Raw genomic sequence first — 23,519 nt, forward strand, 5'->3', positions numbered from 1 at the left:
TTGGGAATATAAATGTATTATGATATGGGTAAATAAATACATATAAAAAGGAAAGAATAAGAGAATCTAAATCCAGTCCAAAAATTGTGGATTACAAAGGAAAGAAAAAAGGTGTCAGGGGAACTGGAAGGAGCCTCCGATCTGGTTGGTGCCGGCGGGAGGGTTGATGGCGACCCAGAGGAGGGAGATGGTGATGGCGATGAGGCCGGACCAGACGAAGACGATGGTGGGAGTGCGGCCGCGGCGGCCCATGAGTCCCTTGGCAAAGGGGTAGAGATGGGCCAGCACCCAGAAGCTGAAGAAGACCCCGCCCAGCAGGCGGCTCCACTGCGGGATGACGCTGTAGATGGTGCGGCTGAAGCCCACGGCTATGGCGATGAGGTTGATCATCATGATGGTGATGGGGGGGATCATCAGGGACGTCCACTTGACCAGGTAGAGGTCCGCAAACTCGTCGTCCACGTCGTCCCCCCCCGACTTGGACGTGAGGGTGAAGGAGATCTCCACCCCCGCCACCACCTTGAGCAGCCCCTGAAGCACCGCCGCGAGGTGCGCGCTGGTGCCCCCGATGAGCCAGAACTGCTCGTTGCGCCACCACTCCTCGAGCTCGATCCCGGACCACTTGATCTCCAGCACCGCCAGCAGGCACATGGTGACGGTGATGGTGAGCAGGTAGACGAGGAAGGTGACGTTGAGGGACTGCACGATGAACTGGCCCGAGAAGAGGGAGAGCGCCGGCAGGAAGCAGTAGACGATGAGGAAGATGGAGGTGAAGGGGTAGATGCCGACGTTGAGGTAGGCGATGCGCTGCAGCACCTTCATCCGGGGGCTGGCCAGCAGCGCGTTGTTCCTCGAGAAGAAGATCTCCACCGACCCCGTGGCCCAGCGCAGCACCTGGTGCAGCCGGTCCGTGAGGTTGATGGGCGCCGTCCCGCGGAAGGCGTCGCGCTTCGTCACGCAGTAGACCGACTTCCACCCGCGGTTGTGCATGCGGTAGCCCGTCACCACGTCCTCCGTCACCGACCCGTAGATCCACCCCACGCGGTTCCCCCACTCCGTCTTGTCCTCGTACCAGCACGAGATCACGCTGATGGCCTCCGCCACCGTCGACGCGTCCAGCAGCTCGCGCGGGATCGTCAGCGCCCCGGGGGGCCGCCCGTTCTTCACCGCCGGGTGGTCCGCCAGCGGCCGCCCCTGGAACTCCGCCACCGGGATCGAGTCGATCAGGAACGTCGAGTTCCCGAACCGCTTGGGCAGCAGCGACATGTTCATCTCCTCGTCGTCCGAGTCCCCCATGCGCAGGGCGCGGTGCTCCTCCGGGGACGTGGCCACCGACGAGTGCTTCTTGCGCCGCCCCCCGGGGAAGCAGAACCCGGTCGAGTGCTCCTTGGCGCGCGGGGGGTCGAACCCGTACAGCGCGATGCGGCGGAACAGGCAGCCCGTGCCCACGTACACGGGGCCCTGCAGCCCGTCCAGGGCCCTCATGTTGACGTCGAAGAACACCGTGTTGTGGTTCGCGTAGCGGTCCGAGGGGTCGATGCCCTCGAACCGCTGGGGGAACTGCACGTAGCAGAGGCGGTCCCCTCCGCGGTCCATCATGAAGCACATGCCTTCCCTCATCGCCTCCGAGTTGTAGATGTAGTGGTCGCAGTCCAAGTTCAGGATGAACGGCCCGTTCGACATGATGGCCGACGCCCGCACCAGCGCGTTCATCGCCCCCGCCTTCTTGTTGTGGTCGTACCCCGGCCGCTTCTCCCGCGACACGTACACCAGCAGCGGCAGCCTGATGTCGATGTCCGTCACCTCGATCAGGTTCGAGTCCTCCGCACTGCCGATCAGCGGATCGTCGCTCGGAGGCTTCAGCATCACCTATATCATATTATATTATATTATATATGTGTTCATCATTCAGTCCACAAATACAAGAAGACAAACAAACACTTGATTTACTATGCGTACCTGAATGATACCGGCATGGTCTCCTTTCGAGTGCTCCGAGGACGGGGTCATCCAAGTGCCCGGCCAGTGGGTTCCGTCAGCCATCCACGTGGCTTTCGGAATCTTGATGCTCTCAACCGGCTCGTCCGACCTGTTCTGCCTCTGCAGCTTCATAGCTTTGATCTCCTCGCGAGCGTGGTACGCATCGGAACGCCGGCGGATCGAATCGGGAAGCCCGTTGATCCGGACCTTGAACTCGTCGTACTCGCGCTTTATCCTCCTGCGGTCCTTTACAAAGTCGGGCTTCACCTTGTTCTTGTAAGGGTCTCTCTTCAAGCTGAAGTAGGATTCGGGGTTCCGGGGCTCGATATTGTGTTTGCGGCAGAAGGGAACCCACACGTTCGCAAAGCTGGCGGCTTCGGCCATGGCCTCGAAGGTGAGAAGAGCGCCTCCATCGTCAGAGACGTAGCAGGCGAGCTTTTCAACGGGGTAATCGGCGGCGAGAATGGAGAGGATGGTGTTTGCGGTGACGAGGGGAGGCTCTTTGTCGGGATCGGCGGTGGAGACGAAGATATCGATGCCGGGAAGGTCAGACTTGCCGGTGGGGTTGTTGGGATTGGGGGTTTCGAACTTGTCCTTGAGGACGTTGAGGTCGGTGGCGCGGTTGATAGGGCAGAGCTTGGGGAGCTGGTCGAGGAGCCAGGAGAAAGCAAACCAGATCTCGCAGACGACGGACATTCCCCAGAGCCACATGGCGTCCTCGTTCTTGTGCTTGACCCGCCAGGTGAGAAAGAGGGCGAGGACGACCATGCGGACGAGGATGAGGAGCCTGTAGGGGCTGAGGATGGCGGCGGGGATCTTGAGCTTGCGCGTGAGGGGCCTCCAGGGCTTGCTCATGAGCTCGGCGGGGTCGGAGGCGTCGTCGCTGCCCTCCTTGGGCCAGATGGCGTTGCCGTAGCCGTAGGTGCCCTTGGTCTCGAAGAGCCAGCGGTTGTGGTCGAAGTCGCCGGTGTGGCTGCGCATGAGGGCGGACTTGGTGGTGGACTTCATGAGGGAGAGGCGGCGCTCCATCTTGGTGGGGCCCGGGAGGGGGAGGGGGCGGGGGTTGTCGTCGCCGACGTCGAGGTCGGTGTTCTTGTAGGGCTCCTTGCAGCCGGGGCAGGTCCCGCCCCCGGACTTGACGGCGTCCACGTAGCAGTCGCGGCAGATCTTGAAGTCGCACTCGCAGGGGAGGATGTCGAGGCCGCGCTCGTCGCTCATGACCTTGGCGTCGCAGCCGCGGATGGCGCACGACGACCCCTTGGCCCCGGCCATCTGGGGGTGGCTCACCTCCGACTCCGTCACCTTGTCCATCAGGTGGGCCCGCGTCACGCTGTTGAAGCCCCCCGTGAACAGCGAGTTCGACACGTACTGCTCCTCCACCTTCTGCGAGATCGACGGGTCCATCGGCTGGTTGTCGGGGGTCGGCGGGATGTGCACCGTGTAGTTCATGAAGTCCGCGCTGCCCAGCTCGCTGTCCAGGTCGTCCCGCGAGTAGCTGATGTACCGCCCCGACGACGTCCGCCGCGCAAACGTCACCTGCGGCGGCAGCGGCGGCTTGTTCTGCCCGTCCTCCGACGCATTCGATCGGCTCGACTTGAATGACTTTGAAGCCATTCCTTCTTAGATCCTGAAATGCATCACTACTAATTACTACAAGCACATCAAGTCAAAGTATAATCCTCGTAGTATAATAGAATCACAAGAAAAGAAAAAAAAAACGGGAGATCAACGAATCTTCTGCTGACCCACAAAAGATCGCATCATCAGAAATAAAGCCAAAGCTTTCTGCTTTATACACTGACCCAACCCCGCCATAACCAGTTTGAAAATCTCTTTAACTTTACTCATTAGCAATCGCAATTACAAAATAAAGACTCCGATCCTGAAAAATACGCATCATTTTGAATTTTATAGAAGCGCTACAAGCCCATGTTTCAGTTTCAATTCCTTGCTAATGCTATTATTATTTCAAAACAAGCCTTTTGAAAAATAATAAAAGTTTTACCTTGCAAAAAGTTGAAAAGGCTAAATGACCAGAATGAAGAAGGATCAAGCAGGCAGAGGAATAAAGAGAAGAGCTTTACCTGGATATTTGTACAACTCTCGCTGAAAATGAGCCACTCTCAGATCTCTGATGTGTCAAAAAACGTGTTTCTTAAGAGAAACAGCTTCGTCCGTCGGAAGGTGAGTCTAAATGGGAATCGTTCAATTCAAAAGCCAATGGTTTGGCTTTGCTCATCGACTATGTATTTGGCCCAGAGAGAGAAAAATATAAAAGACTGCTTTGTTAGAGACTTAGTCGTGAGCAAGACTACAACAGCACTAATATACCATAATCAAAGGATTTTTTATTATTAAAAAAAAAAACTGGACTTTCTTCTCTTTCTTCCGAAAGCGTATTAGTAGAATAAAAAAAGAAGCGAGCTTTGGAGAGAAAAAAGAAAGAAAGGGAAAGTTCCGAGTTAGGGAGATGGGGTGAGAAGAAGAAGAGAGTTGTGATCTCTCGATCTAATACTGATGGGCTCTGAGCTGCACTGTTTTTGCTTCCGCTTTTCCAATGGGAAACCCAAATATTTAATAGTATTATATTTGAGGTTTTACAGATATAGGATTGGTTTTGGACAAGTTACCGAGTAAAACTCGGCGTTATTGCCACTGCCCTAAAAAGTGTTTTCAACTTTCCTTTTGAAATTTCACAAAAATAAAATTTCCTTTTGAGAAAATGAAGGGTAAAAAAGGGTTTTCCGTTTCAAAATAAATTCGAAAAGAGTAGTCCCTCTCTTATTAAGTTTTAGTTTAGTACACTGTATACACACATGAAATAAAAACCATGATCACAAAGCAATTTTCTTCTTTATTCACAATAATTAGTATTACTTATCTGGGAGATTGAATGGTTGGTTATACTTTATATAATATGTAAATTTAAATGCGTATATTGGGCATTGAAGGAGGAAATAGCGCGTTGACGTGTGTGCGTGGGAATGCAAGTTGTCACATGGTAAAGTCCAGTTGGGTATTTTAGAACATCAAAGTCGTACAACTAAAACTAAAACCGAGTTTAGTTAGATAAAAATGAGTAAACTAAACTCAAAAAGCCTGGCTCTTGTCTTTTTCTTTTGATCTCCGAACGTTGTGATTTTTGAATTCCCAAAAGCACCCTCTTATCTCAAGGGCCCACGCATCAGAAGAACAAGGACCTTTTTGGATCTTCCAAATTCAAATGCGGAAATAACGGACTGATTATGGAAACAGAGAGTGGGGTGCCTCTATTCCCTTCCCTTGTTCAAGACACGCATAGTGGAATATTGCTATTACTAACAAAATCAACAATATTTATGATGTGCATTGCAAATGACCAAATAAGACACGCACACAACTACTATACCATTTTATAATTGGTTAATAAATTCAAATGAGAGATATAGAGTAGTTGATCATATTGGATGAGTGTTTCCATGGGTCTAAGATTAGGTTAGGTTTGGTGTGTCATCACATCTTCCCTATGGTATTTTCAAAACTGGGTAAAAATATGACACTAGAATTCTAGATTGCTATTTCTTTTAACCGTGTTATTTAATGGATTGAGATGTCAATGATCACATAATTTATCTAAGCTTTTAATACTCCAATATACCCTTTTAAAAGTAACATGATTTATTGAATGTTACTTTTTTTATTTTTATTTATTTATTTATGATGAGAGAGAGAGAGAGAGATGTGAAAACTAGAGAGAATGTTGTGTGGGTAATGGGATGGCATGTGCCATGTGGGAACGTGGCAGGATGAGTAATTACATGCATCGCACGTCCCAGGTAATCTATTCTATTCAAATACAAACAATGTTAAAAAAGAAAAGAAAAATAAGACACAAAATCATGCAATCCGCAACGTGATGAGCGTGTGGGCCCCAAGAAAATATTCTCAGTGGCAGCTATTAGATTTAGAAATTCGCTTTAGACTGGGAGCGAAGCGGATGATTATATTAAAGAAAAAGATCAGATTCCCAGTTGAGGATCGCAGCTGCAAACTGAATATATAAAAGAAAAAAGATGAGATTTGTATTGTGGAGTCTGAGGCTTTATATTCACCACCATTAATGTGTTGAATTTGTATCAAAACAGTCATTCACTATTTGATTACTTGCAATAAAAATGCATTGCAATTCTCCAAGCCAAGTCACATTAGTCTCTTCTTATTCCTCATTCACGTTCTCTCTTCTTACCTTGCCAATGTTCTGTGACAAGGAAGTGGAGATCCACGTTCCCCAAAGAAGAAGAAGACGGAAAACACTTACTCCCCTCTCTCTCTCTCCTTCTTTCTCGTCCATCCAATGACACTTCCCAACTCTTTGTTGATTTGTTTTCCCATTCCAAGTTCATTTGTGCCTGCCCTCGATCGTTTCCAATTTAAAATCAAATGCCCAAGGAAAAGAAAAATACCGCAGATATAATGCCAAAAAAAAAAAACGTTATAAAATGTTTGTTGATAAAAATAGGGTGTGCGTCTAATTTGAATGTAGCTGCTTGAGTTGATCTCTATTCGTAAGGGCATCTTGTTAGGATCGATTGAACCACCACGGCTCGACCTAGTGGGCCATCTGTGAGCTTAAGCGTAGGAGGCTCGATAGTTAAGAAGCTCGTGCAGAGATTTGTGGGAAGGATTTCAGATTTAACCAAGTCAAAACTAAGTTAGATGGTCTCTGTTCAAGATAGCTTGGTGTAACACTCTCCACCACCCCACGGTCTTAATACTTGGTCGAAGCCTTCAACCTTGTTAGATATTTCTTTTAGACCTTTGTAGCACTGTTTGACTCTGCTTATAAAAGGACATCATGTGCTCTCATTCTTACACACGATAAGCAAGCCTTCTAAAATTCATCTCCCTCTAGAAATTTTTGTATCTAAACAGAGGTTTTGGCCTAGTCTGGTTGTGTTCACAAATTTCTCTAATTTCTTTGATATTTATCAATATTTTGATTAACAATTTGTCTTGTTTTAATTCCCGCCAATACTATTTAGTTGATATACTACTGACACGAATCACCCTCACTAGTACATGGTAAATAATCAATAGGTAGACTGAGCAAATTTTGTCCATCATGGTAGAAAAAACTTGTGTAAGAATTTGCCGTTGGTCAACATACAAACTAAAGCCAAGCAAGCAGTAAATCTGTAGGCTTAATGTTTGTCTGGCTTCAAGTTCAAACAATAGGATGTGGCTATGAGCCACAAGTTAGCTTCTAGGTTCAAGTACCCAGACAGACAGAGAGAAAAGGGAAAAGGAGTCATTCTGTATGTATAATGTAGACGCACATATGAAGTGACAGCAGATCAGATGAGATCAGATCAACACACCAAGTTTGATAGATTAGATTTAGAAAGAAAGACATGAAAGAAAGTGTGTGGTAATAAGTAATAGCAGTATAAGCTCAAAAGGAGATGAGGTCATCTTTCTTGGAATCTTCCTTGTTCTTCTTCTTCCCGAAGATCATCTCGTCGAGATCGTCCATCATGTCGTCCCCTGCCGGCCGCGACCCGGACGGCTGCTTTCTGACCAGTGACTCCTCCTCGTTGGTGTGGCGCGGCGACTCTTCCGGCTCCACCGCCACCGGAATCATTGCCGGCTCCGGCTCCGCGGACACCACTGCTGGCTGGAGCTCCTCGTACTTGGCCACCACTTTCTGGATCTCGTCGTTCACGTTCAGCGCCTCAAACAGCAGAGCCTCGTTCTCCCCCGCCGTCTCGATGATCCTCACCACAGTCGCCTGAGCCTGCCGGCACTGCTGTATCAGCGTGCTCGCCAGCTCGTCCTGCCAACACTTGTCATTCACAAATGCTACACACCAACTATACAATCCACAAACGGTTCTCACCTGCATAACATCTTCGTGTGGCGACGAGGACAAGACCGTGGACAGAAGCTCGATGCTGTTTCTTGCAACCTCAAATGCCTCCTTTGTCTGCTCCGGTGAAAAGCTGAGCGCAGGCGCGTCACGCTGAAGCTGCTCCAGAAGATTGGCGTCGTCCAGCTCGGAAGCAGAAGCCGAAACCGAGCGCGCCGGAGTGAAAATAGGCGCCAGACTCTCGTTGTCACGGCCGGGAAACCGAATACCCCTCGACCTTAGACTCTGGTTAACAACCAACATCAGGAGGGCAGTTAGAAAAGAACAAATCTAATATGGTTTGGAATTGGATACCTTGTAAGTTTCTTCGAAAACAGGGAGGTAGCGCAGCTCGCTGGTAGACTCTCCCCAAGCTTCGATGAGGGTCAGAGCCTTGTTGCGGTTGTTGACGACGGTCTGGGGATCGTCGATGAGCTTGACCATCTCGTCGAGGACCCTCTCGGCGGCGACCTCGGAGAAGGCCTTTTCACAGTTCTTGACACAGGTCTCGAGGAGGACGAGGGCAAAGTACTGGACGCGGGGGTTCTTGAGCATGATGCGGCGCTTGATCCCGCGGATGAGGTCGACGCTGTTGATCTTGTCGGAGTTGATCATGTCGCAGAGGTCGAGGTTCAAGGCCCAGTCGGGTTCGTCGAGGGCCTCGGAGGTGGCGCTGTCCACGAGCTTGTCGGCCTCGGTGGGCCCGCCGCCTTGGAACAGCTCCTTCATCTTGAAACTCATCGAGCTGATCCCGGCAGATACCTTTCTCCCCACCTCCGTGCCTTCTATCTTCAGCCGTTCCCCCAAAGCATTCACTTTCTCCATTATATTATCACTCATCCTTCCTTCCCTTAATCTTCAACTTCAAAGTTCAAACAAAACAGTGATCCATTACATCCCATCTTAACTCATTCATTCCTAATCTAACCCTAGAATCCCAAACTCCTAATTAATCCCAACAATAGCCCGCAGCTCACCAGAACCGAAAAAAAAACCCTCGATTCCGACAGTTCTTTCGAATTACGATCGAATCGATCGAAAAACTAACAAATTGAATTACGGAGAGAATTGCGAGTGAGATTGATTTGAAGAAGAGAGACTGAAAGGAGTTGTGGAAGAGCGTACCTGTGAGAAAGCCGAACGCGCAAAGATGCAATATTCCGATTTGTATGCGATTGTATCCCCTTCTAATCTCGAGTCTTGACTACTCTATTTTTTTTCTTCTGGTATTTATGTTTTATAAAAACGTTAAAAACACATTTGATATCGAGGTTTTTTTTTTTTTTTTTTTTTTAAGCTAGCAATAAAAAAAATAGCTAGGGATTATTCGTTAAATACTATGATTGAAATTGATTTCAAACGTAATGTTACACTTATAAAAATTGTTAATTTAGACATATTATTATATCCTAAATGGTTTATTTAATTGTACTGAGAAAAATATGGATATAAAATATAGTTCTAAAACCGTGCACGAAACTATAAGACATATATATAGTATATACAAGTTGTAATTATTTATGCTCGGGATATGTAGTTGAATCTAATTTATATTTTTTAAGCCGCAAAAGGCCTGTAAAATTTAGATGGAAAATGACCTCAATTAGTACAATAATTTAGATGGAAAGATAAAAATGTCAAAGATATAATTACTTAGAGAGATTTCCCAATTTAGATTCGTTGTGTTGCATTTTGTAGCTTTTTTGTTTTTTTTTTCCAAGCGAGAGGTAATGTGCATTTTTCTGTCAAAGTTGTTCTAAACTACATGGTTTAGAAAAAGAAAAGATGTGTTATTAGTCTGGGCCCAAATAAAGCCCATGTAGAAAGAGAGAGGGAGAGAAAGAGTGAAGTTGCGGGTGAGTCGTCCTTTTCGTGTCCAACTCCGATCTCCGTCGTCTGCAATGGAGTTGGGATGGTTGGGGGCGATAATAGTAGGCGCGTTGGGCTACTTTGTCGGGGCTTCTTATCACCACCCCATTCGAACCCGTCTGTTTCCCAAAGCCGAGCACACCCCAAAGAAGAAGAAGAAGGAGAAGGAGAAAGAGAAAGAGCCGCTGGAGATCGAGAAGCTTTGCGAGGCTGTTGAGGACTTGAAGATGATATTGGTTGTCAGGAACGATCTCAAGATGGGCAAAGGCAAGATTGCTGCCCAGTGCAGGTTGCTTCTTCTCTATTCTTTTATTTTACTGATTCATATAAACACTGATTCATATAAACACTGCTAGTCATGCCACTCTGGGGCTCTACAAGAAGCTCCTTCGCCGTGCTCCTAAAACCCTCCACAGGTACGGATGTTGCTTTTGATTGATTGAGAGAGAGAGAGAGAGAGATTGTTGTTGTTGATTTGATGATGTTTGCGCAGATGGGAAATGTGCGCGCAGCCTAAAGTGGTTGTGAAAACCGAGACCGAGCAAGACATTCTGGCCTTGCAGGTATATATCATCTATCTATTCTATTTATATTTCATTCAACACACACACACACACACACTCTCTCTCTCTCTCTCTATATATATATATGAATGCTCATTGGCATTCACACAGGAGCGCGCTAAATCACTGAAGCTCCCAACCCATATTACCATTGATGCCGGAAGAACTCAGATTGCACCCAGTCAGTCTCTCTCTCTCTCTCTTCACTTCCAACAACTTCTTCTGTTTCATATTCCTCATTTCTTACAATTCTCCCTCTTCTTCCTTCCAGATTCCAGGACGGTTATGGCTATTCTAGGTAACTCAAAATTCCTGCTAATCATTAACTTAAGCATCTAACACTGACGCATGGTTGTGACATATGCAGGGCCAGTGGAAGTGATCGATGAAGTAACTGGTGGCCTCAAACTCTTGTAGTCCACAGTTTCGCATCAACACTAATCTTCATTTTCTTTTATTTCTTATTAATTACGTTTTCTTCTTGCTATTACATTAGAGTCACATCTCACACATTATTACATTGCGTTGAATATTAAGCTGTGGGTTACAAGTAACAGTGTCAGGTAGCAATGAATCAAAGCTTAGCTTGGATTCCTTTCATTCTTGTGATCCTGTTTGGTTTTCCTTCTGTTGCCTGTTGGGCTTCAAACTTGTGTGCCGCGACCATGTAAGTGGATATGTCCTCTCTCACGGCAACACTCACCCTTTTCCCACAACACCAAGTCACCCATTCAGTGTCCACATCCCAAACTAGAAAATGAATGAATCAAGTATTGGTGTTAAGAGCTAATTATTATTATTAGGGAATAACTATATAACTCTCCGTACCGTGGTTGAGACAGATTGCGTAGGCGTGGCACCCTTGGCAACTCATGTACGCAATGTAGCAGTCACGGTTGCACACCCAACATATCACTCTTCCTTCAACAACGCTGCTCGACACCTTTTTAATTTCACAGCTCAAGCGCCGAAGGGCTTGTTCGTAGTATTTGACGAGCCGTACAAAACAAGGCTTTGTGCAATTGTCTTCTGCTACTTCCTTGGTGTTTAGATACAAATGCATTGCTTGTTTGCAAAGGAGTTGCTCGAGATGGATGATAGGCACAATGCCGAGGCGCGAATAGCGATGCCTAGCCTCTTCCCCGTACTCAAACCAGTCGCTCACTGCAAAATTCACGGCCTCACCACAGTTGAATCCTGCGTTGCCACCAAGAAGGAGATCAAAATAAAAAGATGCTTGCAAGAGTTGTTGAGTCCTGTGTATACCGTGGCTAAAACCCGCGTGGTATGCCTTTGGAAATGTGATCACAAACTCTCCCGCCTTCTGCACAGCCTTGTAGACAGGGATGTCGCTGTCGATCAGTACTTTTGGAGAGAACATGCTTGTTTTCTCTGCAAGCCGTTTGAATACTCCGTCCTCCGATAACTCGGCATCCCTGTAAACCTGATCTCGTACCACCTTCTCAAATTGAAGAGCAAAGTCAGATGGCACGCAGTACCACGTCTTGGGAGCACCGCAGTGATGATAATTAATGCTGAAAAAAAAGAAGTACTCATTAAGTTTGTTACGAACACAAAAACAAGGCAAGTATAGGTATACCTGTACAAGTAATGATCTTCGACGTGCCAGGCAAACATGCTGAAAATCATGCCAATGTACAGCATAGGATCCGTTATTCCCTGATTATATATATATTTTTGTTAATTATGCATTAAAAATAGTAAGAATATGTTAAACAGTATTTGGGTATAAAGAAAGGAAGCAGTAGAGGTGGGACATACTGGTATAGGAGATTCAAGGAAGCGCAAGGTCGAGTTTGGGAGGCGTGAAAGATGCTGTGGAAGCACGTTTGATAAGAAATGGGAAGAGCAAAAAGCAAAAGTAAGGTGCGGAGGAGAACCTGCAAGTTCCAATGGGAGAGGGCAAGAGGGTCAGCTGGGTCAGACGAGAAGGCGGTGGCGTCCACGTTGATGCCGTACTCGACTCTCCCTCTCCTTTTTTTGTCGCTCCAGAATTGGGTTTCGACAGAAACCGAAGCGCGACAGTGACGTTGGAACGCCTTGTTTGCCATGCGCTCGAACCCACGAAACGTGCACTTCCTTCCTCTCGCGAACATCATCTTGGTTTGGGGTCGGGGTTGGACGGTGGTTTCAAACTTGAAGCCGTTCCTCTCTTTGGTGAGAACAACATCAGCCGGGACGAGGCAACGCACCGGGCTCACGATCTTGCACATTCCTGATGTACCACTCGTATCAAGAATTCATACACATTCGATCAAGAATAAGAATAGCGTACCGTATTTGGATGCTTGAGCAGCGAGGTTGTGGAGAAAAAGGAAAGGGTCTGCAAAGTCTCGTTGGGAGGGATGGTAAACGGGACACTCCAACACCTGCTCTCTCCATGCCAACTCACTCATCTTCGCATCACATTTGTTTGCTCTCTTTTCAATTCCAACTCTCGTTACTTTCAAACAACAACAACAATAAAACTGTCCCAAGGTAGTTACTATACTGAGGTGGTTTATATGTTTATTAAACGACTAAAATAGCCTTGGTTTATTTTGTCGTTTCAAATTAAGGAGGAACACTTTGGTAGTTTCTTTCTTTTCCAGAGGTAGTCGGTTTTTATTTTTATTTTTATTTTTAAATGTAGTCAGTTAGTTACTAAGCGAAGAGAAACACAAGGGTGTAGTTTCTGTTATTTCTCTCTCTAGTACAATAAGGGGAAGGGTAGTTTGGTCAATGTAAGAACACGGAAATTTTAAGGAGATTCTTCTTCGCCTTCGCTCGTCGTCTTTGGGATTTGCACCAAATTTGAATCTTGAATCATCTAGGTACTTTTTACTCAATTCTGCAATTTCCTCTCTTCTCCTTTTCATTTTTGTATCTGTTCGCGGTTCATGCGTGTTCTGCGTTTATGTCTAGAATCTTCTTTTATTTTCCTCGGTCCTGGAAATTGAGTCTTTGTTTGTTTGATGTATAAAGATATATTTTTCTTAATATTTACATTCTTTCTGTGTCCGTAGCTTGATATTTCTCTCAACAAATAAAATAAAAGGAAAGATTCATACTTGATTAGTTGATGGGGATTTTGAATGTAAATTTCGGTGTTTTGCGTGATCAAAGTAGGAGGATGGTGGTAATTAATAGTATTTGATTGGAGTAAGTGGCTTTTGATCCGGAATGGGAAAGCAAAGTGAATGGTTTGCGTATGGTAATCAAAGTTGAGGAATTAGGATTGACATATATATATATGTACGGAATGTGCAGTAAGCAAGGTTTGGGGTGAATGGCCTTTTCTGGGTGATGTGGCATAAATGGAAGGAAAAGCTGTGCCGAAATATCAAATCTTTGCTGCTGGGGCCAATGGCCGCCAAACCGCTCATTTCGTACAGGCCTATTTGCCCCTCTGATCTCGCAACTCTGGAGAAGATTCACAGCGATCTCTTCCCCATCAGGTACATGCGATCTCTGTTTGTTTGATTGACAGCTGACACACACGAGTCCTGGGTGATCTGAATCAGGTATGAGTCGGAGTTTTTCCAGAATGTGGTGAATGGGCGTGACATCGTGTCGTGGGCAGCCGTGGATCGTGATGAGTTGATTGGCTTTGTAACAGCGCGCATCATTCTCGCCAAAGAAAGTGAGGTAAAAGCCTCTCAAATATCTATTGCTGAATGGAAAGAGGAGAAACGTACTCAGTAATACTTGGTGGTTCGTTCGTAGATTGGGGATATGCTCAGTTATGAGTCATCGAAGTCTGACCAAACGCTAGTATACATACTGACGCTGGGAGTGGTGGAAGGGTACAGAAATCACGGAATAGGTAGGCAGTTTGTTTGTTTTTAATTGAGGCTAAATCTAATGCATTGCGTTGCAGCTTCTTCGTTGATCCGCGAGGTCGTCAAATACGCGTCAAGCATTCCGACGTGCCGAGCTGCGTACTTACACGTCATTTCTTACAACAACCCGGCCATCCACTTGTACACCAAGATGTCGTTCAAGTGTGTTCGCAGGCTCGAAGGCTTCTACTTGATCAACGGTCAGCACTACGATTCCTATCTCTTTGTTTACTACGTCAACGGTGCTCGCTCTCCCTGCTCCCCATTGTAAGCGCCTAATTTACATGCCTTTATATGCTGCTTTTATGTTTCTCGTATTACAACTGCAACTAGACCAATCTATGCTTTCAGGGAGCTTGTGACAGCTGCGTTGAGATACACGAGGAATGCTTTCAACTCCGTGTTGGCTCGTCTCTGGAGAAGACAGGATCGCAAGTTCCCAAAGTGGCCTAAATGTAGAGAAACCCGCTGCCTTATTTCGGCGAGTCAGAGCAGGAGGAATAACGAGTGTGACTGTGTTTGATTTGAATGTTCTTTATTTGTTTGACATATCTAGAGTAGAGAAGGAGAGGAAAGTGTGTCCATTGGTGGTGGTGGTGTTGTTGTATCATAGTTATACAAGTGCTGTAAAATTCGTGTTTTAAACGCCAAATAATAAAGGATTAAGTTTGAGATGGGTGGCTGTTGAGAATGTGTCTTTATTTGGTATTTAGAGGGTGTGATATTGGATGGTGGTTGCGCAGAGCTAAGAATGGGAAATTTGAGGAGAAAAAAGTGGGGGGCCAGGAATAGGAATAGGAATAGAATGGCAGTGCAGTATATAAGGTAAGGGAAGGGACAAAGAGATGGGCAGAAGAAAATGGCCTCCTCTGTGGCAGCATCGATGGTGGTGGTCGTGGTGGTGGCCGTTCTGTCGGCGGTGTCGGTGTTGGGTCACGGCGGTTCGAGAGGCGTTGTGTTGAGGTACGGGGGAGGGGCTCTGCTGACGGGGCGGGTGGAGGTGTCGCTGGTGTTCTACGGGCGGGTGGGGCGCGTGCAGAAGAGCGCGGTGCGCAGCTTCCTGAAGTCGCTGAACAGCAGGAGGGGGGGCGCGGGGCCCACGGTGGCGTCGTGGTGGGGGGTGGTGGAGAGCTACAGCCCGCGGGGGAGGAGGGGCACGGAGGTGCGGGTGGGGCGCGTGGTGTCGGACACGGGCTACTCGGTGGGCAAAGTGCTGACGACGGACTTCACGCGCATGCTGGTGGAGAGGGCGGCGGCGGGGAGGCGGGGCCGCACGCTGGTGGTGGTGGTGGCGGACCGGCAGGTGTCGGTGCAGGACATGTGCACGGGGCGGTGCGCCCAGCACGGGGCCTTTGGGAACCAGGCGTACGTGGTGGTGGGGAACCCGGAGACGGAGTGCCCGGGGGCGTGCGCCTGGCCCTTCCACCGCTCCGACGCCGGGCCCCAGGGGGTGGTGCTGCAGCCCCCCAGCGGCAACGTGGGCGCCGACGCCATCGTGCTCTCCCTCGCCTCCGCCCTCGCCAACGCCGTCACCAACCCCTTTGGCTCCGGCGTCTCCGCCTACCGCGACAGGCACTCCGGCCTCGTGGGCCCCGGCACCGCCTGCCCCGGCATCTTCGGCAAGGGCGCCTTCCCCGGCTACACGGGGGCCGTCAGGGTGGACCCGCGCAACGGTGGCGCCTTCAACACACACGGCCTCCGCGGCCACAAGTTCCTGCTCCCCGCCCTCTGGAACCCCCGCACCTCCACCTGCTGGACTCCCCTCTGATCCCTCTCCTCTTTTTGTAATCTTTCTTTCTACCATCGCAATCCATCATTCGATATTTATTACACCACCTCATGCAATTCTAGGCAGGGAACCAGCAGCTACGTGTAGTCTTAGTCTCATATTAATAATGCAATGGATCATATTCATCAACATGCGCCTTTTGGTCCCATCATCCTCTCACTACGTTGCTGCTATTATTCCCAACACTTACTTAATTCATCTCTCAAATACATATTGATATCAATATATATACATAATGACAAGTATTATATTAAAAAATAATAATAGCAAGTATAATACAAGGCAAGTTTTGTAGAGATCTCGATCTCGTATTGCACGGCTAGAAACGATCATCGCACTAAGATGCGAAAATGCCGCAATCCCGTGTCTTTGAGAGCCGGCACGCCTCGCGATATAACCAATTTACTGCACGTTCCATAAGGACTACGGTCACTTTACATCGGAATGCAAATAATTAAGGAGGCAAATCGAAGACCTCATCCAAGCAGAGGAGTTGAAAGATCTTTGGTCGCAAAGAAAATAACGGCAACCATACGTCGTCCCTCAATATCGTCACCTTAATCTCTAAGTCATTATTTATTTCTCGTTTTTAATAAATTCATGATTCGGGACATGACATTCCCCGTTGGATAGCTTGTACGTCTTGTGCTACTCCATCTCACGATGACACTTCTTATCTCAGAGTGACTAATCGATTGCGCTTCTTAGCCTAAATGCCTGAATAATCACGTGCGGTAGCTTATACCGCTTGCACTACTCTCTCCAAATTGTACACACATTTTTCTCTCTCCAAATTTATGATTATAGTTTAGGTTGATTTTGAGAAGAAATAAAATCTTCATAGCAACTAATAGTACTGGCCATTTCTCTTTTTTAATATGTTTAGCAAGTGAAAATATTGACGGGCCTTGGTGGATTGGGCCTGAATTTGGTTATGGGTAGAGAGGCCCAGGGTTGGTGGTGATAAGAATTGTAATGATAATGATAAAAATAAGAGAGAAATGGTTTTGGGAGGAGGATAAGGGCAGCAAGATATCGGCGGGGACGCAATCACCGGCTGAAGGCTCAAGTGAATCGATGATTGAGTGTCGCTGTTTGTTCTGAATGTTAAAAACATACATAGCATGAGTTTGATTCATGTAATGTCTTCTCTGTCTCTCCTCCCATTTCAGTCTTGTCTGTTTCCGTCTCTTCCGACCCGGTCGTCGGTGCGATGCCGGTGCCGAGCCCTCCCCCTCCAGGACGCGGACGAAGACGACGAAGCCTTCCCTGAGCTCAGTCACGCCCGCCCCACCCACTTCCACGTCCTGGGGCTGGGCCAAGCCATGGTATCTTTCTTATCTCTTTCGGTTGTTGGTGTTGATGAATGAAATGAATGTGCTGTGGAATGAATGCGAAATGAATGTGCTGTATAAGGTGGACTTTTCTGGGATGGTGGAGGAGAGCTTCGTGGAGAGGCTGGGGGTGGGCGTTGAGAGGGGCGGGCGCAAGGAGGTGAACCACGAGGAGCGCGGGCGCGTGCTGCGCGCCATGGACGGGCGGTCGTACAAGGCGGCCGCGGGGGGGTCCCTGTCCAACACGCTGGTGGCCCTGGCGCGGCTGGCCCCCCCTCCCTGCTTCCACGTGGGCATGGCGGCCACGGTGGGGCCCGACCCCCTGGGCGCCTTCTTCCGGTCGAAGCTGGGGCGCGCGCGCGTCCACCTCGTGTCGGAGGCGGTCCCCGAGGCCACGACGGGGACGGTGATCGTGCTGACCACCCCCGACGCCCAGCGCACCATGCTCTCCTTCCAGGGCACCGCCCCGCCCCTGCGCTTTGATGCGTCTCTGGCGGCGCTCGTGTCCCACGCCCGCGTCCTCGTCGTCGAGGGCTACCTCTTCGGCCTCCCCGGCGCCCTCCACACCATCAAGCAGGCCTGCCGCTCCTCCGCCTCCCTCGTCGCCCTCACCGCCTCCGACGTGTCCTGCGTGCGAGCCCACTTCGACCACTTCTGGTACGCCTTCCACTCTTGTCTCGCCTTCCATGTTTTCCGATATTCATTCACTCACTCCTTGCCTCCTTGCCCAGGGATGTTGCGACCCAGCACGCGGACCTGCTGTTTGCAAACAGCGACGAGGCGCGCGCCCTGTGCGGGTTCACGAGGGACGAGAGCGCGGAGGTGGCGGCTCGCTATCTGAGCCACTGGGTGGGGCTGGTGTCGGTCACGGACGGGGCAAAGGGGTCGTACATAGGGGTGAAGGGGGAGGCGGTGTACATCCCGCCGTGGCCGTGCGAGGCGGTGGACACCTGCGGGGCCGGGGACGCCTACGCCGCCGGCATCCTCTTCGCCATCCTCAAGGGAAGAGGCTATGACGTGGACATTGCCCAGATGGGGGTGCTGGCCGCCAGAGTGGCAGCCACCGTGGTCGCACAGCAGGGCACCCGACTCTCCGTCCAACACGCCGCCACCCTGGCCCACTCCTATCAACCCTCTGACCATATCTCCACCTTCTAATTCTTCCCACCACACCTTGTATCTATCAAACAAACCCTACATTTGTATTCTTCGCAAATTTAATCAACACATTCATTTATCTTACGCGATTTCCAACTTTTACTATACTCATAATTCCTCTATATTGTTGGCGAGACAAGTTCCTTCTAAAATCCATCAATTCTCTTGTCTCTTGGCTTTGTAACACAACAACTCCTCTGCTCATGACACAACTTTTATACTGAGGGGCTTGTTACTCCTCCATCTGTAGCGTCCTTTTGCATTCGATCGAATAACACCATGGCTGCCGTGCTCCGAGCTCGACTTCAAGCGAGAATGGGCTGAAGAAAATATGACAATTTGATTTGGCTATGTCGCATTAGAGTTTGAAAAACTAATAGTTTTAACAGTATGATTTTACGGATATATCGAGTATCGATGGATATATCGACGGATATCATATAACAATTTTAATACCGACTACCGATGATATATCGATTATCGACGGATATATAGACAAAAATTCTATAACAAATAAATATTATTTATATATCATTTAATGATACATATAATAATTATAATTATATATATATACAAAATATCTATATATATATATTTATATTTATATTTATATATATGTATATAAAATTTTCCCCCATATAATTTATATAATTTTCCCAATAATAATTTTTTTCATATCCGAAAATTGCCCTTTTTGAGTCTTGAATTCTGAATTTTTTTGAAATTCGAATTATTTAGCCAACCCGAATTTTTGAATTTAAATTTCCTGATTTCAAGTGTGAACAGGATAACGTGAACTTAATTATTCCTTATATGTAGGAAGTGTTCCTTACGTGGCTTTGTAAAGTTATTTATTTCCTTATATATTTGATATTATTCTGTATTTACTACTTTGATTATTTCTTGACTATTTAGTTTATCCTCTTTAATTTTCTTTATTTTCCAGCGTTCATATATTTTCAAACACTGAGATATCACTGATCCACACCATGTCTGGATTTTCTCTTATTGAATCAGGTGGTGTAATTTTTTGATCTTTGAAATCGTAGGATATGTTCATCCAGGTTTACTAATGTATTTACGTATATTTACTTTTGCTGTTATGTTGCAGTTAAGTTTTTTGAACGTCAATGGCTAGAGAACCATAATCCATTGTCAGGTGGTGTAAATACAGAATGTAATCAAAATGATTTACAAACTGTTTTCGGTAGACGGCGTTATTATGAGCTTCTATTTTTTACGACAGCTATTTTCGTTCTCGTCATCGTGGTTGAGCCCTATTAACCCTGTTTTACAGTAAATACGTGTTAATATTCCAATTTAGTTATAACAAATTCAGAACTAGACACATTATGCAGTAAATATATGTAAATATACAAACACACATCAAGCCATTTACAACCCGAACCTCCAAATCTCGTCTGAAATTTCTAGGGTTTATGAAAAAAATCTAGGATTATGAATAAGCTATATACGAATATTAACATCCATTTACAATACATGAATCTTTATCGACGAGGAAGATGATTAACACAAAATAAATGTGTTCAGAAATCGAATAAAAAACCCAGGTTATCTTTCCACTTTTTGTATAATTCTTTTTCTTAGATTAGTAAATACTTGTAAAACTATCAAGAACATCTAAAAATCCATACCTGAGAGAATCACTGCAGCCGAAATCGGAGGTCGGCGATGGTGGACTGGATTTCGTCGGAGGAGAGACAAAGATTTTTCTTTTTCTTTGAGAGCTTTTTTTTAAAGCTTTTTTTTTTTTACCGAGTAAATGGTCCAGCGGTTAATGAAGAGGTTTAATAACCTAGAATCTCAGGAATAGAAATTTCCTGATTTTTTTTTCATCATTAAATGGGCGAATGGGCGGAAATTTTTTTTTTTGGCATTTTAGTAATCTTGGACGGATAGTTAATTCCTGGTGGTTATTTACTTAATATTTACAAAACTTCGATTATTCAGCAATTTATAAGGTTTGAGTTGCTATTTTGCTAAATTAGCCAACCCTTTTATAGTGCGTGTTATAGTTTATGTTCATCTGATTTCCACATGCATGACAGTGTTGAAAGTTCCAAAGGCATTAATCTCATCCCTCACTCTGCCCACAGCTTATCATTCATCTCAAAAGTTGACAATAATTACGTTTGATTGTTTTTATTATAATTCATAATGCAAGAGCAGGTCAAGGAATGGGTGGGATTGCCCTTATATCACGTCCAATGGATAAAAAATTAAATTCACGCGCACTTTCATACTATTATTAGTAATCTATTCTTCTTTTGTGTGTGTGTGCATGCAATCGCCAATAATGGATTACTACCTCCACGTCACCATCTTAACTTGATATACCAAGAAAACACCTTATTTAATGTTGATCTAGACATCCAAAAGTCATTGGGAAACAGAAATACCAAGTTGAATACAATAGAATTTGTTGCTGATTATAAAAAAAGAAAAGAAAAATAAAAAGAAGGCAATGGAATTTGAGGCCATTACAAAATGTAACATTTCATACCGCGCCCTTCGTACTCCATATCACTTAAATAATTTAAGATGCATATTTAAGCTAATTATCATTCAATCATTGACTGATTGATATTGCTCAACATATTCCCGAATTATATATTACTATCAAATTTATAGTTGGAATTGTTTATTATTTTAGATTCCATATAAATGAACGCAGGCAATTATTCAGTTAATTTACTTTTTGAATTTGATAATCACAGTTCTAAATAAGAAATTAAATAACTATTATTGTATAATATTATAGTCAAAGATAGTCCCTATTATTATTCTCTCTGAAGTTTTTGGGGTGAAAAAGCAAATAGCATGAATTATGAGACAATATACAAGTAGATGTAATATATAGGAAGAGATAAAGTAAAGAAATGAGAAACTTTTTGGTGTTGGGGGAGTGGTTCGGAAAATTGATACGAAAATGATACGGTCCAATAATGGCAATGGTGCTAACGTGCGCATGCGGTTCCTAGTCATACATAGATAGTAGTACTAGTAGGAAGGAATGAAGGTGTGTATATAAACACTGTGATTTGTGTTATTTGAGACATCATCTACTGGGAAGCAATGTCGACAAAGCAGCAAGTGTTGAGGTGCAAAGGTAAAAAAGTAGATGCATATGTTATATATTTGCGTAATGATATATTGTTTGATACATATATATAACACACACACTCACACAGCGGTGGTGTGTTGGGGAGTGGGCGATGAAGGGAAAGTGGAGGAGATCGAGGTGCAGCCTCCGACGGGAAACCAAGTGCGGATGAAGATGCTGTTTGCCAGCATATGCCACTCCGACCATCTCCTGGGAGCGCAGGGATTCCCACTGGTACGCGCGTCATTGATTACTGGCTCTGCTTGATGTTGATGTTGATGTTGATGATATACATATACATAATGTTAATTTGTGCAGGCGCTGTACCCGCGGGTCCCAGGGCACGAAGGCGTGGGCGTGGTGGAGAGCGTGGGGGCGGAGGTGCGGGAGGTGGCGGAGGGAGACGTGGTGATCCCGGTGATGATGTCGGAGTGCGGGGAGTGCGACAACTGTGGGTCCGGGAAGACCAACCTGTGCCTGAAATACCCGCTGGACATGTCGGGGCTCATGCCGGGGGGGGCCTCCGCCATGAGCACGGTGGCGGGGGGGCACAGGCTGTACCACGCCCTGTCCTGCTCCACGTGGTGCGAGTACGCCGTCTCCGACGCCAACTACCTGCTCAAGGTCACCCCCTCCCCTTCCCTCCCCCTGCGCCACCTCAGCGTCCTCGCCTGCGGCTTCTCCACCGGCTTCGGCGCCCCCTGGAAGGAGGCCTGCTCCCACCCTGCCGCCTCCGTGGCTGTCATCGGCCTCGGCGCAGTCGGCCTCGGAGTAACCACATCACCTACATCTACATCTCTACATCTACTAATTACTTACTAGTCTTGCTGTTCATCAGGCTGTGGAGGGAGCCAGGGACCGCGGAGCCGCCACCATCATCGGGGTCGACATCAACCCCCTCAAGAAGGACAAAGGCCACGCCTTTGGGATGACCCACTTCATCAACCCCTCCTCCTCCCACGATAAGTCCGTCTCCCACCTCATCAAGGACTTGACCGCCGGGGCCGGCGTCGATTACTGCTTCGAGTGCACCGGCGTCCCCCACCTCCTCAACGAGGCCCTCGAGTCCACCAAAATAGTTACTACATCCCTCTCTCTCTCCTCATTCCCTTTCACTACCATTGTCAAATACTAATCCCACTCGCAGGGTATCGGCAAGGCAATCTCCATCGGATCGTCCAACGTGGCCACCATGGAAATCGGCCATTTCACGCTGCTCACTGGGAGAACCTTGAAGGGCTCCATCTTCGGGGGTCTCAAGACCAAGTCCGACCTTCCTATCCTCATCGACAAATGCAGAAACAAACAAATTGATCTCGATCACCTTTTGACTCACGAGGTTTCACTCGATGATATCACTCAAGCATTTCAGTTGCTCAAGCAACATGACTGTGTCAAGGTTATCATCAAGATCTAGGCCGTCGCATCACCACTCCTCATTTGCTTTATAACCAACGTCTCTACTCTTAATAATGTATCACTTTCATTGTGCAATAACATGAAGATGCATGATGCAAATCAATATTTATGACTCAGGCTCCTACGTGATTTTACATCCGAGATAATGGTACAAGACATATTTTTGTCCCCATTTCCTAAAAAACATTTTGGATTGGTCTAATTCAAACCATGCTTTCAATATTTTAAACCGGACTAGATCGTTTCGACTAATTTATAAAATTTGACCAGACCAAATTAGGGAAAATGTTTAAAAATGTAATCCAATCCAATTTACCGTTTTCCAATATATTTTCACTCCTTAATTTACGTATATGTCTAGTTTTATAACTTGCATGTGTTACTCTTTATATCGAGGCTATTGCCGTCCAAATTCACGACTGTCACTAGATCTTTGTCACTCAATTCATCTTTTTCACCCGAGTATGTCGCTGCACTCACGACTTTCAGTTAAGCCCATAGGCGCCCAAGCTCACGGCCGCCACTCGATATCTACCGCTCAAAAGCTGAATACCATT

At 46.7% G+C, this 23,519-nt stretch overlaps 7 protein-coding genes and 1 pseudogene across 9 annotated transcripts; 5 read left to right on the top strand and 3 right to left on the bottom strand.

Annotated features, from left to right (window-relative positions):
* LOC149380588 (cellulose synthase-like protein D3) lies at window positions 1-4,716 on the bottom strand. The gene is made up of 3 exons (XM_089604380.1): window positions 4,065-4,716; window positions 1,960-3,607; window positions 1-1,869 (listed from the first exon to the last, which is right to left on the bottom strand). The coding sequence occupies exons 2-3, from the start codon at window positions 3,592-3,594 to the stop codon at window positions 115-117; spliced, it is 3,390 nt and encodes a 1,129-aa protein (XP_089460506.1). The 5' UTR covers window positions 3,595-3,607; window positions 4,065-4,716; the 3' UTR covers window positions 1-114.
* A 2,535-nt stretch (window positions 4,717-7,251) lies between these two features.
* LOC149380589 (Target of Myb protein 1) lies at window positions 7,252-9,174 on the bottom strand. 2 transcript variants are annotated; one of them, XM_089604396.1, is made up of 4 exons: window positions 8,990-9,174; window positions 8,180-8,726; window positions 7,856-8,110; window positions 7,252-7,792 (listed from the first exon to the last, which is right to left on the bottom strand). In XM_089604396.1, the coding sequence occupies exons 2-4, from the start codon at window positions 8,702-8,704 to the stop codon at window positions 7,412-7,414; spliced, it is 1,161 nt and encodes a 386-aa protein (XP_089460522.1). In that variant the 5' UTR covers window positions 8,705-8,726; window positions 8,990-9,174; the 3' UTR covers window positions 7,252-7,411. The 2 variants fall into 2 exon arrangements, with proteins under 2 accessions (XP_089460522.1, XP_089460523.1); XM_089604397.1 differs by having other exon boundaries at window positions 8,180-8,720; window positions 8,990-9,155.
* A 461-nt stretch (window positions 9,175-9,635) lies between these two features.
* Window positions 9,636-10,900, top strand: LOC149380590 (Peptidyl-tRNA hydrolase II (PTH2) family protein). The gene is made up of 6 exons (XM_089602699.1): window positions 9,636-10,022; window positions 10,090-10,149; window positions 10,227-10,296; window positions 10,408-10,477; window positions 10,568-10,594; window positions 10,664-10,900. The coding sequence occupies exons 1-6, from the start codon at window positions 9,766-9,768 to the stop codon at window positions 10,711-10,713; spliced, it is 534 nt and encodes a 177-aa protein (XP_089458825.1). The 5' UTR covers window positions 9,636-9,765; the 3' UTR covers window positions 10,714-10,900.
* On the bottom strand, window positions 10,871-12,876 carry LOC149380591 (lysine-specific demethylase JMJ13-like). Its single transcript, XM_089604176.1, has 7 exons — window positions 12,593-12,876; window positions 12,198-12,532; window positions 12,079-12,132; window positions 11,897-11,976; window positions 11,563-11,831; window positions 11,125-11,493; window positions 10,871-11,046 (listed from the first exon to the last, which is right to left on the bottom strand). Exons 1-7 carry the CDS (start codon window positions 12,711-12,713, stop codon window positions 10,871-10,873), a joined length of 1,404 nt encoding a protein of 467 aa, XP_089460302.1. The 5' UTR covers window positions 12,714-12,876.
* Window positions 12,877-12,992: 116 nt separating this feature from the next.
* LOC149380592 (Acyl-CoA N-acyltransferases (NAT) superfamily protein) lies at window positions 12,993-14,812 on the top strand. Of its 2 annotated transcripts, none has more exons than XM_089602696.1 (6): window positions 12,993-13,130; window positions 13,567-13,754; window positions 13,821-13,944; window positions 14,023-14,122; window positions 14,177-14,405; window positions 14,472-14,812. In XM_089602696.1, exons 2-6 carry the CDS (start codon window positions 13,603-13,605, stop codon window positions 14,659-14,661), a joined length of 795 nt encoding a protein of 264 aa, XP_089458822.1. In that variant the 5' UTR covers window positions 12,993-13,130; window positions 13,567-13,602; the 3' UTR covers window positions 14,662-14,812. The 2 variants fall into 2 exon arrangements, with proteins under 2 accessions (XP_089458822.1, XP_089458824.1); XM_089602698.1 differs by having other exon boundaries at window positions 12,996-13,130; window positions 14,490-14,812.
* Window positions 14,813-14,938: 126 nt separating this feature from the next.
* Window positions 14,939-16,069, top strand: LOC149380593 (protein EXORDIUM-like 4 pseudogene; annotated as a pseudogene).
* Window positions 16,070-16,904: 835 nt separating this feature from the next.
* NARA5 (pfkB-like carbohydrate kinase family protein) lies at window positions 16,905-18,503 on the top strand. Its single transcript, XM_089603199.1, has 3 exons — window positions 16,905-17,255; window positions 17,344-17,918; window positions 17,993-18,503. Exons 1-3 carry the CDS (start codon window positions 17,052-17,054, stop codon window positions 18,417-18,419), a joined length of 1,206 nt encoding a protein of 401 aa, XP_089459325.1. The 5' UTR covers window positions 16,905-17,051; the 3' UTR covers window positions 18,420-18,503.
* A 2,903-nt stretch (window positions 18,504-21,406) lies between these two features.
* Window positions 21,407-23,065, top strand: LOC149380595 (CYP enzymes assisting alcohol dehydrogenase-like). Its single transcript, XM_089603200.1, has 5 exons — window positions 21,407-21,549; window positions 21,632-21,777; window positions 21,862-22,314; window positions 22,382-22,621; window positions 22,691-23,065. Exons 1-5 carry the CDS (start codon window positions 21,516-21,518, stop codon window positions 22,958-22,960), a joined length of 1,143 nt encoding a protein of 380 aa, XP_089459326.1. The 5' UTR covers window positions 21,407-21,515; the 3' UTR covers window positions 22,961-23,065.
* The last annotated feature ends 454 nt before the right edge of the window (window positions 23,066-23,519 follow it).

This window comes from Urtica dioica, chromosome 12 (assembly GCF_054948205.1).
Source record: "Urtica dioica subsp. dioica isolate 48M chromosome 12, U.dioica_male_clone48M_v1_H2, whole genome shotgun sequence".
NCBI lineage: Eukaryota > Viridiplantae > Streptophyta > Magnoliopsida > Rosales > Urticaceae > Urtica > Urtica dioica.